The 12,982-nt window shown below is 37.7% G+C and overlaps 1 protein-coding gene and 1 non-coding gene across 2 annotated transcripts; one reads left to right on the plus strand and one right to left on the minus strand.

Annotated features, from left to right (window-relative positions):
• Positions 1-570: 570 nt before the first annotated feature.
• On the minus strand, positions 571-12,738 carry LOC140154580 (uncharacterized). Its single transcript, XM_072177148.1, has 6 exons — positions 12,601-12,738; positions 10,047-10,350; positions 7,055-9,087; positions 2,206-2,513; positions 1,316-1,959; positions 571-1,277 (listed from the first exon to the last, which is right to left on the minus strand). The coding sequence occupies exons 2-6, from the start codon at positions 10,225-10,227 to the stop codon at positions 571-573; spliced, it is 3,873 nt and encodes a 1,290-aa protein (XP_072033249.1). The 5' UTR covers positions 10,228-10,350; positions 12,601-12,738.
• On the plus strand, positions 5,808-5,879 carry Trnaq-uug (transfer RNA glutamine (anticodon UUG)). The gene has a single exon. It is a non-coding gene; the product is annotated as a tRNA-Gln (tRNA).
• Positions 12,739-12,982: the final 244 nt, after the last annotated feature.

Below are 12,982 nucleotides of genomic sequence, written 5' to 3' on the forward strand. Positions count from 1 at the left end.
AAATTAATGAAAAATCACGGTTTGGTCAAAATGAGTCTTTGTATATAATTTGTAGAATGAACTTTTGCAAAACATGAAAGTGATGTTTTTCAGTAATATATAAATAATGAAAATCGGTGTCAGTATTTTATAGTAAGCCCATCCACTTTCTTTTTGACGAGTTCCTAAGTTCCCGACTCGACTCCAAGTTAGGAACTCATGAACTCCAAGTAAGGAACTCGGGAACTCAGGATCTTGTGATCACGAGTTCCTGACTTCCTGGCTTCCTGGATTATATGAGTTCCTAACTTGAAGTCGGGAATCAGGAACTCGTGATAAAAAAAGTGGATGGGCTTACAACAAAATACTGACGCCATGAAAATTGAACAGATTTCACGAGTTCCTGAGATCCCGAGTTCTATATTTTCATATCTTGACTATTTCTTTATTTCAAACTGGCTAAGTCAGGAACACAAGAAGTCGGGATCTTGTGATCACGAGATCCTGACTTCCTGAGTTATAAAGTGAACCGCATGGCCCTTAGTTACTTCCGTATGGCCCAAATACATTTCTTATCGACATCCACAATAATTATCTGTTTAAAATATTGTTGGCTGCAAACAAATTCTTCTGTGATTCTACCAATAGCTGAGCAGGTGTTGGTCTGGTTGGTAACGGCGGTAATGGATCTGATGTTCTATCGAGTTGCCTCCTAGTCTGGGGCTGCTGTATGCCATCAGAGATCGGAGGAAAGCGTACTTGAAAGTCTGAAAACCTCCTGGTTGGAAGTTGAGATGTCTCTTCATTAGTAGCGTAGCCGGGAGCGTAGCTATGGCGTCGATTATACGATTGTGGGGGTACTAATGAGGGAAGGTTTGGTTGCATCTTCTGCGCGGTTGGCGCCATTGACGCTAAAGGCGTCATCCCCGGTGTCATCATTGCTTGCCCCGGCATCATCATCATCTGAGGTTGCATGGGCATCATACCATAGGGTGACATCATTTGAGGATACATCATAGGATACGATGGCATCATCATCATAGGTTGTATTATAACTTGTGGGACACCCTGAGTTTGAGGAGGAGCGTCGTCAGATGCCGTATCTTGAGATGGCGGATCGTCTTTTGGGGGTTGTTGGGGTTGCGTGTTTAGAGGTTGTTGAGGTTGCCTGTTTTGGGGTTGCTGTTGTTGCCTGGTGGTGGTGCGTGTCTCAGGCTCCTCGTAAATATCAGGGTCAGGTGCGTCACCTCTCAACGCGGCAAGTAACGTTTTCTGAAAAGCTTTGTCCCCTTTTAAATCTCCATTTATATAATCACAATAGGTTTTTTAGGTTCACGAGTTGTCTGTTTAGGAGTTGTTTCTATTGTTGCTTCTGGTGTTTTAGGCTTTTCTTCTTCCGGAGAGTCGGTTTTCAAGAATAATTTAAGCCTTCCCCAGCCGCCAACAGTTTTGCCTTTGTTATCAGGTTCTGATGGGGTTTCTTCAGGTATCGACTTCAAGCTAACAACTGAAGATCTCATAGATGACAGTATCGAAGGTTTTCTTTTCTTGAATAAACCCAATAAGCCTGTGGACTTTTCTTCACGTGGTGTTGTCTCTTCTTCTTCCTCCTCCGCCTCCTCCTCCTTCTCCTCCTTCTCTTCTTCCTTCTGTTCGGGTTCTTCTTTAACATTCTGCGAGCTTGCTCTTGATACCATCTTTTCCCTGTCCAACTCTGTTCCATTGGGCGATTTTTCCTCATCTGCAACCACTTCCGTCGTCTGTTTTATGTTCTCATTTTCAGTTTTCTTCTTTCCCGCCTTTTTTCGTCCGAACATTCCCTTCAATCTTGCAAATGTAGATATCGACAGTTTTGGTGCTGGTTGGGGCTGCGTTTCTTCTTTTTTTGGTTGCTGAATTTGAGATTTTTCTTCATCATCCGGAGATGGAGGTTTGGTTTCTTCTTTTTCATTTGCATTTTGCGATTGCACTGTATCTGGTCTATTTCAAACAGATGTCTCCTGTCTTTTAGATTCAGAGCTATCTGGTCTTTTGCTTTCTTTAGATTTATTGGATTTTGTTGACTTAGAAGATTTAGCAGAAGACGTTTCAGGTCTAGCCTTTGAAGTCTTTGACGTTTTTGATAAAGCCGTTTCAGATCTCTCAGGGTCTGGTGTTTTTGCCTTAATTGACTTCTGAGATTGAACAGTTTGTGGTCGCGATTTCGGTTAGGTAGGTTTGACAGACGTGACAGTCTGTGGTCTTTCAGTTGGCTCCTCTGTTTCAGGTTTTGAATCCGCTGTTGTTGCCTCTGACGTAGAGGCTTCGGGTTTTGAAGCCTCTGCGTCCGATTTTGACGTCGTTGCATCATCGGAGTTTGTTGGTATTGGCTTTGGCGGTGGTCTTCGACGCCTGCCGAGGGTGATCTTATTACTTTTTTGAGTTGGAATTGGTTTTCGTTTCTCACTGATGTTGGAAATCTGTTGAGAGTCTGTCTTGTTATCGCTCTCTTGAACTTTGGGGTTACTATTACTCTCAGCATTGTTCGTTCTGTCCTGAAGATAGCAACTAACCTAGTGACCTAAAGTATTAGGTCATGTCACGATATTTTTTTCTGAGGCATTATGTCCAGGTTGCTCAATTTAACATACACGTATCCTTAATGATGTTAAGATTTTAGAAAGATGGCGCTCTCACATTTCTAAGAATCCAAAAGCGCCATTAGGCGAACGTTTACGGTATTATAGTTTCAGTTGGGTAACCGATTATAAAGCAAATGCAAGGTAACAATACTACGTGGGCCTTTGTTCACGAAATGAGACAATAGTCTGCTTATTGTTAACCAGCATTCTTGAAAATGAGAAACATAATTGTTGTTGACTTAAGGGGTACTACACCCCTGTCCAATTTAATGCCTATTTTTGCATTTTTCTCAAAAATTATAGCGCATTGGGGACAAGTAAGATATGTATATTATAGGGGCAAGGACTACAACTACTTCACTGGAAATTTTATTTCAGCACAGGCAACAGTTGTGGAGTTACAGTCAAAAATGAGGGAAAACCAATATTTGATCAATAAATCAATAACTACTTGCTTTGAGTTGCTGAATTTTCAGTACAGTAGTTGTACGTAGTCCTTGCCCCTATATATAGGCCTACATATCTTACTTGTCACCAATGTGCTATAATTTTTGAGAAAAATGCAAAAATAGGCACAAAATTGGCCAGGGGTGTAGTACCCCCTTAACACGATTTGGAAATAATTTCTTCATATTTTTTGGTGTTATCTGTCGTTTACATATCCTGCCTAAAACACCAAAGTGCGAATATTTCCAAACACCTAAACACATGTTACAAAACAATATTTTCTAGAATTTCAGAGAATACTTTAAAATAAATATTGGCCGGTTATTTTTCACACAGTGACGTTAACTAGGCAATATCCTATACTTCTAACATACACTTGTAGAGGTCACGCGCCGGGGTCACGCGTCAATGGCGAGAGCACTGTGTATTGTGTAGGCCTTTAGGAAAACGGACAGTAACTGCAGTATGTCGTATCTTTAAAATAAAATGACGTTATAAGTACACAGTTTCAGAAAGGAAAAGATGCAAGGAATCCAACTCACAGCACAGCAAATTTCTGTCAAAATCAGTTTTTGAGAAAAGGGCTAAATTTAGTTTCGTCCCCCATAACAACTTTTAAAAGCCCTACCTTATAAATTTCCAAATCGATGAAAACTGCATATTTATCCTTGAGCCACAGTTTTCTCAATATTTTTTAATTAGGACCTTAAAATATCCAGAATTTTAGTTTAAAACGAACAAAATATTTAAAGGTACAGTACGAAACACTGTCTAAAATTTCCCACTTCATGCGGACTACTCCCTATTCCAGAAAAATACAGAACTACTTTTTTTAGGATTAAAAAAATATTATCCTGTTTTGCCAAATGAAATTTAGCTAAATCCTAATCCTTTACTTAGTCCTAACTGGCAATAAAAGTCAAACTTTAATATTTGGCCAATTTTTGGAAATAAGGGCCAAAAACATGCGTTTTTAGGGTGTTTTTCGTATGCTGTGACAATCAAGCCCAAAGACTTGTACCAAGACTAATTTCAGTTTATGCGTTCTAATTTTGGAAAAGACATGTTTCATTCTTATAACCAATTATATACCTCATATATAGATTCCTGTCATCTGATTGGTTGAAAGTGCAGTCATTGAATTAACTATGCCCGCAAAATGAACTATGGACCGGTCCATGGAAATGAACTATGGACCGGTCACGTGCGTCACGATCAAACTGCGCGTTTTTCCCAGCGTAAAATGATATTACGCACTCGTTAATGTTTTCACGCGCTATAATTACGCAGAAATCGCAGATTGTAATCTGTGTGCCGTTCGCATTGAAACTATTAATTTCTCTTCCCAAAATCGATGCTTTTAACCAAACAGATGACAAGAATCTTAAGATTTGGTATATAAAACAAATATTGACTGCTTTTTATTCGGGGCATGGTTAAAATTATAGGCCCGCGGTGATCTCAAAACCATGACTATGCACCTCGGCTACGCCTCGGGGCATAGTCATGGTTTTGAGATCACCTTGGGCCTATAATTTTAACCATGCCCCTCATAGCAGTCAATATCTGTATACCATTTAATAATTGAAGTAACACAAAAAAAGTGAACATTCGAGCAAAATTTCGGCATATACTCAAGATTTTGAATGCTTAGACTTGTTCCAAGTCTGTGATTTTTGTTACTCGATTGTCAGAAAACATAACGAAAACGCATGTTTTTGGCTCTTTTTTTAAGAAATTAGTAAAATAGTGAGCTTTTTCTTTTATCTCCAGTTAGGACTAAATGATTGAGGATTGAGCTTTGGTTCATTTGGCAGAACTTGATAATATATTTTTAATCCCAAAAAATTAATGCTGTACCGGGGGTATTTTTCTGGAATGGGGAGTAAATCTGGAGACTATATACATGCATCACCCAACGCAACTTATTTACAATAATGATATCCAAAGTCACACACATGTCATTGCTTCATTCAGTATGTTTAATTACAATTAATTAAGTCAATATCAATGTGTTTTAGCAGATCTCAACTAATCATGATATGTGATGTGATCAAGCAAAATCAGTCGGAACTCAGAAATATTGATTTTGAGATATAACCAAACAAAGGAAATGGGCCTATTTCCTTTGGAAACTCTTTAATTGCTCATATCTTTGGAACTGGTTGTTCAATTTCAATGGGGTTTTCTGTAAAATGCAGCTTTGTATATATGCCTTTTACTTTCCTATAAGAAACTGAAAATTTAATATTTCCGAGTTCGGCTGATTAATTGCTTGATCGCATCACATATATGTCACAATAATTGGTGTGGTATTTTTAATAGGGATGTCACGGATGTGTAGTTTTTCAAATTATTCTCATTAATCATATCTATGTAATCACGTTTGTAATAAATAAATAAATAAATAAATAAATAAATAAATAAATAAATAAATAAATAAATAAATAAATAAATAAATAAATAAATAAATAAATAAATAAATAAATAAATAAATAAATAAATAAATAAATAAATAAATAAATAAATAAATAAATAAATAAATAAATAAATAAAATTAAGGATATTTCAAAACATCTGCGCAACAGATAAATTGCGTCAAGTTGTAGCCATCCGCCTGACCCCTGATAACAATATTGGGTCATTCAGAAAGCAGGGATCTGCATGATGTTGCCTAGCAGTAACATGAGTATCGAGTAGCTGTACAAGCTATGGGGCTATGATTAATAAACTTTGGTGTGTCTACGTTTTATATCCTTTGGCCCCGTGGTGTAATGGTTAGCACTCTGGACTTTGAATCCAGCGATCCGAGTTCAAGTCTCGGCGGGACCTCGTATTATTTTAGTTTAAAAAACAAACACTTATCGCATAACAAAGGTAACATGCATTTTGGGTTATTACTTGGGGTCTCGTAAATTTTCCTTTTTAAATTTATTTATTTATTTATTTTTAATTAATTAATTAATTAATTAATTAATTAATTTATTTATTTATTTATCTATTATTTATTGATTATTTATTTTATTTATTTATTTATTTATTTATTTATTTATTTATTTATTTATTTATTTATTTATTTATTTATTTATTTATTTATTTATTTATTTATTTATTTTATTTATTTTTTTATTTATTTATTTTTTATTTATTTATTTATTTATTTTTATTTATTTTATTTTTTTTTATTTATTTATTTATTTATTTATTTATTTACCTGGGGTAATCAATCAATGCACTGGTACTGTTCTCCCTTGGTTCTCAGGTGAAATTCACCGGACCACTGAGGGATAAGAGGGTAACTTTTCAATAAAAGAAATGTCCGGTATGAAAGCGACTGGAATTCCAATTACCAATGTTGCCGAAAAAAGCTGAAAATGCATTTAAATTAATGAAAAATCACGGTTTTGTCAAAATGAGTCTTTGTATATGATTTGTAGAATGAACTTTTGCAAAACATGAAAGTGATGTTTTTCAGTAATATTATATAAATAATGAAAATCGGTGTCAGTATTTTATAGTAAGCCCATCCACTTTCTTTTTGACGAGTTCCTAAGTTCCCGACTCGACTCCAAGTTAGGAACTCATGAACTCCAAGTAAGGAACTCGGGAACTCAGGATCTTGTGATCACGAGTTCCTGACTTCCTGGCTTCCTGGATTATATGAGTTCCTAACTTGAAGTCGGGAATCAGGAACTCGTGATAAAAAAAAGTGGATGGGCTTACAACAAAATACTGACGCCATGAAAATTGAACAGATTTCACGAGTTCCTGAGATCCCGAGTTCTTTATTTTCATATCTTGACTATTTCTTTATTTCAAACTGGCTAAGTCAGGAACACAAGAAGTCGGGATCTTGTGATCACGAGATCCTGACTTCCTGAGTTATAAAGTGAACCGCATGGCCCTTAGTTACTTCCGTATGGCCCAAATACATTTCTTATCGACATCCACAATAATTATCTGTTTAAAATATTGTTGGCTGCAAACAAATTCTTCTGTGATTCTACCAATAGCTGAGCAGGTGTTGGTCTGGTTGGTAACGGCGGTAATGGATCTGATGTTCTATCGAGATGCCTCCTAGTCTGGGGCTGCTGTATGCCATCAGAGATCGGAGGAAAGCGTACTTGAAAGTCTGAAAACCTCCTGGTTGGAAGTTGAGATGTCTCTTCATTAGTAGCGTAGCCGGGAGCGTAGCTATGGCGTCGATTATACGATTGTGGGGGTACTAATGAGGGAAGGTTTGGTTGCATCATCTGCGCCGTTGGCGCCATTGACGCTAAAGGCGTCATCCCCGGTGTCATCATTGCTTGCCCCGGCATCATCATCATCTGAGGTTGCATGGGCATCATACCATAGGGTGACATCATTTGAGGATACATCATAGGATACGATGGCATCATCATCATAGGTTGTATTATAACTTGTGGGACACCCTGAGTTTGAGGAGGAGCGTCGTCAGATGCCGTATCTTGAGATGGCGGATCGTCTTTTGGGGGTTGTTGGGTTTGCGTGTTTAGAGGTTGTTGAGGTTGCCTGTTTTGGGGTTGTTGTTGTTGCCTGGTGGTGGTGCGTGTCTCAGGCTCCTCGTAAATATCAGGGTCAGGTGCGTCACCTCGCAACGCGGCAAGTAACGTTTTCTGAAAAGCTTTGTCCCCTTTTAAATCTCCATTTATAATCACAATAGGTTTTTTAGGTTCACGAGTTGTCTGTTTAGGAGTTGTTTCTATTGTTGCTTCTGGTGTTTTAGGCTTTTCTTCTTCCGGAGAGTCGGTTTTCAAGAATGATTTAAGCCTTCCCCAGCCGCCAACAGTTTTGCCTTTGTTATCAGGTTCTGATGGGGTTTCTTCAGGTATCGACTTCAAGCTAACAACTGAAGATCTCATAGATGACAGTATCGAAGGTTTTCTTTTCTTGAATAAACCCAATAAGCCTGTGGACTTTTCTTCACGTGGTGTTGTCTCTTCTTCTTCCTCCTCCGCCTCCTCCTCCTTCTCCTCCTTCTCTTCTTCCTTCTGTTCGGGTTCTTCTTTAACATTCTGCGAGCTTGCTCTTGATACCATCTTTTCCCTGTCCAACTCTGTTCCATTGGGCGATTTTTCCTCATCTGCAACCACTTCCGTCGTCTGTTTTATGTTCTCATTTTCAGTTTTCTTCTTTCCCGCCTTTTTTCGTCCGAACATTCCTTTCAATCTTGCAAATGTAGATATCGACAGTTTTGGTGCTGGTTGGGGCTGCGTTTCTTCTTTTTTTGGTTGCTGAATTTGAGATTTTTCTTCATCATCCGGAGATGGAGGTTTGGTTTCTTCTTTTTCATTTGCATTTTGCGATTGCACTGTATCTGGTCTATTTGAAACAGATGTCTCCGGTCTTTTAGATTCAGAGCTATCTGGTCTTTTGCTTTCTTTAGATTTATTGGATTTTGTTGACTTAGAAGATTTAGCAGAAGACGTTTCAGGTCTAGCCTTTGAAGTCTTTGACGTTTTTGATAAAGCCGTTTCAGATCTCTCAGGGTCTGGTGTTTTTGCCTTAATTGACTTCTGAGATTGAACAGTTTGTGGTCGCGATTTCGGTGAGGTAGGTTTGACAGACGTGACAGTCTGTGGTCTTTCAGTTGGCTCTTCTGTTTCAGGTTTTGAATCCGCTGTTGTTGCCTCTGACGTAGAGGCTTCGGGTTTTGAAGCCTCTGCGTCCGATTTTGACGTCGTTGCATCATCGGAGTTTGTTGGTATTGGCTTTGGCGGTGGTCTTCGACGCCTGCCGAGGGTGATCTTATTACTTTTTTGAGTTGGAATTGGTTTTCGTTTCTCACTGATGTTGGAAATCTGTTGAGAGTCTGTCTTGTTATCGCTCTCTTGAACTTTGGGGTTACTATTACTCTCAGCATTGTTCGTTCTGTCCTGAAGATTGTTTGTAGATGGTGTTTCTTTGATGGTCGGAAGTGATGGTCGTGGTGCAACGCTGTTTCTTCGACCTCGTCGTACCGGAGGTGGTTTTCCATTTTGGTCTGCTGGGTACGAGGAGCGACGAGGTTTTGTCCGACCTGAAATGAAACCACAATAACAATTTTAATATATATAGATGTGTTTGATTTTTGACAAAATGTTTTTAAAAATGAGTCAAAGACTTAAAGAAGGACGCATTTGATAGTAAAAATTTCGTTTCCAAAATTCGTTAGTAAATTAGGAACCGGTGCACCGCGGTGGACCCACACGAAATTGACGTTAGCCTAATTTTTTTGGGGTGGGAGGAGGTGTTTGTTTATTATTTTGATTATCCAGACTCACGTCATGTGTTTCACTCCTTTTATACAGATTTTTGGCAGTTGAAACTCAATTCATCAGGTTTGCTGCATGGTGTCAATGCTGGTGAGCCTTCACTGAAGAGAGGCTCATGAAGCAATCGAAATACTTCCATTTTGTTTTTTTATTTGTTTTTTATTTGATTTGTTCGGGTTTTTGATAACCCTGGATAACCCAAGAAAGCCTAACCACTGCGCCACGCTCTTGTTGACATGTTTCAAGAAAAATTGAGACAGGTGCATTAAGGTATGCAGTTACCATGTTCAAGAGTGTTCAAAATCCACACTCCCCCTGTGGAAGATTTTGGAAATATCTGCCACAGGGGGGGTATGAATTTCAAATGGAATGGGTGCATTAGGCAGTTCTATTTGAATATCATACACCCTCTGAGAGGGAGAGTGAGTTTCAAATGGAGCTGCTAATGTGTTAATTCCATTTGAAATTCATACTCACCCTGTGGAAGAAATTCCCAAAATCTTCCACAGGGGGATGTGGATTTTAAATGGAATAGCCCAATTTGGCTAGTACTCTTTCAACTTATTGACCGCCCTCGTAACTTATGGGGCAACGTAAACAGACAGATTAGTTTGGGGGCAACATGTACTTCAGGGGCGTAGCCATGCAGGGGGAACCGGGGCAAATCCCCCACCCCCGTGATATCTACATAATCCAGATACTTATAGGCCTAACATTCACAAACCTTGTGCAGCTGCCTTCCGCTTCCTTTTCGCTATCAGCTCTTGTCTTTTAATAGATTCTTCTCGTCTTTTCTTCTCCTTAAGAACATCTTCATCAACATAGTCCCCGTTACTTTGCTCGGCGGCGGCGGCGGATCCATTAAATTGGAAAGTAGTTAATTTAGAATAGTCTTCCTTAACCATTATATAAGATGGATGACATCTCTGAAGAGTCTAATATGATGCGTGGTTGCCATGGTTACTTGCTGTGATCATGATGATGAGGCCATGATGATAGTAATATCTAGGATGAGATGTCCATGAACTCTAAAATGAAACAAAATATATCCAAAATTAGGTAATTAATTTTTGACAAATGATGGGAATTTTTCTTAAGAAGCAACTAATGAGCTCTCTGCATTTGTCAAACCGTATATATATATATATATATATATATATATATATATATTACAATGCTAAATTAGAGTGATACTATCGGGACTATATAGTCCGTCAAAGACTTTATCAGATAGTCCTTACTATGATGAAATTTGATTAGTTTTGCCGTCGAGTCATAATTAAAGGAGGAAATAGGAAAAGTGATCCCGCCCGTGAATTGAACCCAGGACCTCTGGTTGCGAGACCAGCGCCTTAACCACTTGATCACGGGAGCTTTCAATCATCTACCAAACAAGTTCTTAAATCAAAGTTATTTGTATTTTCAAATTCGTGTCACATTGAAATGACAGCAAATTTTTAACTTCTTCTTCATTTCGTGTCCACACACGCTATACTGTGTTTTAGCTAAAGCTGAACACAACTCTTATAGTAATATCATTGTTCTCTATACAAGGTCCTCACGAGTCAGGACACCGCAATAGGTGCAGTTCCACATACGAGTAGGCTACATGTCACATCTTATAACCCCACTGTTTGAAGTCGTGTCACACGGTCGGACAAGTCACTTAGTACCCGGGCTTAGAACCGGTAATAAGTCACTTATCCGGTAAATAAGTGACTTATAGTATATCCGACCGTGTGAACACGACTTGAGAGTCACTTTACATCGACCAGCTCTCAGTCTGTTGAGGCATTTCCATTCAGCTCAGTTCATTGAGTCGGTACCAGGGGGAAGTTCTTCCTTGGTACTCATTGACACACTGCAAAAACAAGTGTTTATATTTAAACACCATATTGTGTTTATCAGAGCAACACTCAACACATAATTCATGTTAATGGTCTAACACTAATGTTCATAAATTAACACTTGGTGTTATATTACAAACACTAATGTTTGTAATATAACACCAAGTGTTAATTTATGAACATTAGTGTTAGAACCATTAACATTAGTGTTAGACCATTAACATGAATTATGTGTTTATTAAGTGTTGCTCTGATAAACACAATATGGTGTTTAAATATAAACACTTGTTTTTGCAGTGCATGGATGTTGTTTGTAGAAGATTGGCAAGACTCTTTCCATAAGGCAGCTCTGGTACATTCAGCTTTATAATTAACAACTGAGTATAGGAACCACTGAACTATATACCATGTTCGCATTCATTCATTCATTGTTCTTACACTTCATTTCGGCAATGTATCGATATTTTAGATAAGATTTTTTGAAACTATATTCATATCATTTCCACCCGTTCTGTTATATTAACAAATCCAAAATAAAATCAACACCGCCCCTTTGGTTTACAAGTTATCACACTTTGAATTTGTATCTAAACGCGCCTTAAAGTTAAACACTTAGCCTATACCTTATCCCAAGCACCATGTTTGGCGTGTGTTTATTTTGAATATGTTTAGATATCAAACATCAACCTGTATACTCGCAACAACAAGGTTGGTGTTTGATATCTAAACATGCCGTTTAGCTAAATGGTAGAGCTGTAACACTTTTTAAACACGTTAGCCGTTTAGCCAACTTTTATTATCTACATGTACCTTTGCAGAAAAAAAGTTTTATATTTTGAAATCTATTCTCCTACACATCACAAATAAAATAAAATAAAATCAACACCATCCCTTTGGTTTACAAGTTATCGCACTTTGAATTTGTATCTAAACACATCTTAAACACTTACCCCATCCCATCCCAAACACCATGTTTGGCTTGTGTTTATATTGAATACCGTATGATGTTTAGATATCAAACATCAACTTGAATATAATCGCAACACAAAGAATAAACGGAAGAGCTGTAACACTTTTTAAACACGTTAGTCGTTTAGCCAAATTGTTATTACTATTAACTACATGTACTTTTCAACAAAAAAGTTTCATATTTTGAAACCTATTCTCCTACACATCACAAATCCCCTGCCTCGTCCCTTTGGTTTAAAGTTATCACACTTTGAATTTGTATCTTAACGCATCCTAAACACTTAGGCCTATTATATATATATCCGTCCTAAATACTCTAAACGAGGGAATTACAGTGCACAACAAAATTGAAGAACAGAGGGTTATAAGAAACAATCAATATTGATGTCCTATTCAACCAATACTGCGTCCATTTCCTTCATAATTTTGTGTCATAACTTTTGCCCTTAACAACAAACTTACCTTCACGTTCAAAACGAACTTAACCGAACGATCACATTAGCGATAATCGTTTTATACATCGATGATTCGCCCAATAAGTTCACGGTCCCTGCACTATTTCCTCTCGTTAATTTTTAACATTTTGTAGATCATTGATTACTGAATAACACTGTGGTTACTATCTACAGTAGAAATATTTCCATCTATAAACATCAGACATGGCGGAATCAATTTCATCAATAAATATCCGAGGATATCTTTCGTCACTACGACGTTATGTCTTTTGTAAAATTCTTCGATTGATCCATAATATTGAACTGTTTAGAACATTTCAATCTTATATAATTATAATGCTTGCTAAGCGAGGTACGGTAGGCCTACAATTTCATTTAAGTTGCTATGA

The sequence above is a fragment of the Amphiura filiformis genome, chromosome 6, assembly GCF_039555335.1.
Source record: "Amphiura filiformis chromosome 6, Afil_fr2py, whole genome shotgun sequence".
Lineage (NCBI taxonomy): Eukaryota > Metazoa > Echinodermata > Ophiuroidea > Amphilepidida > Amphiuridae > Amphiura > Amphiura filiformis.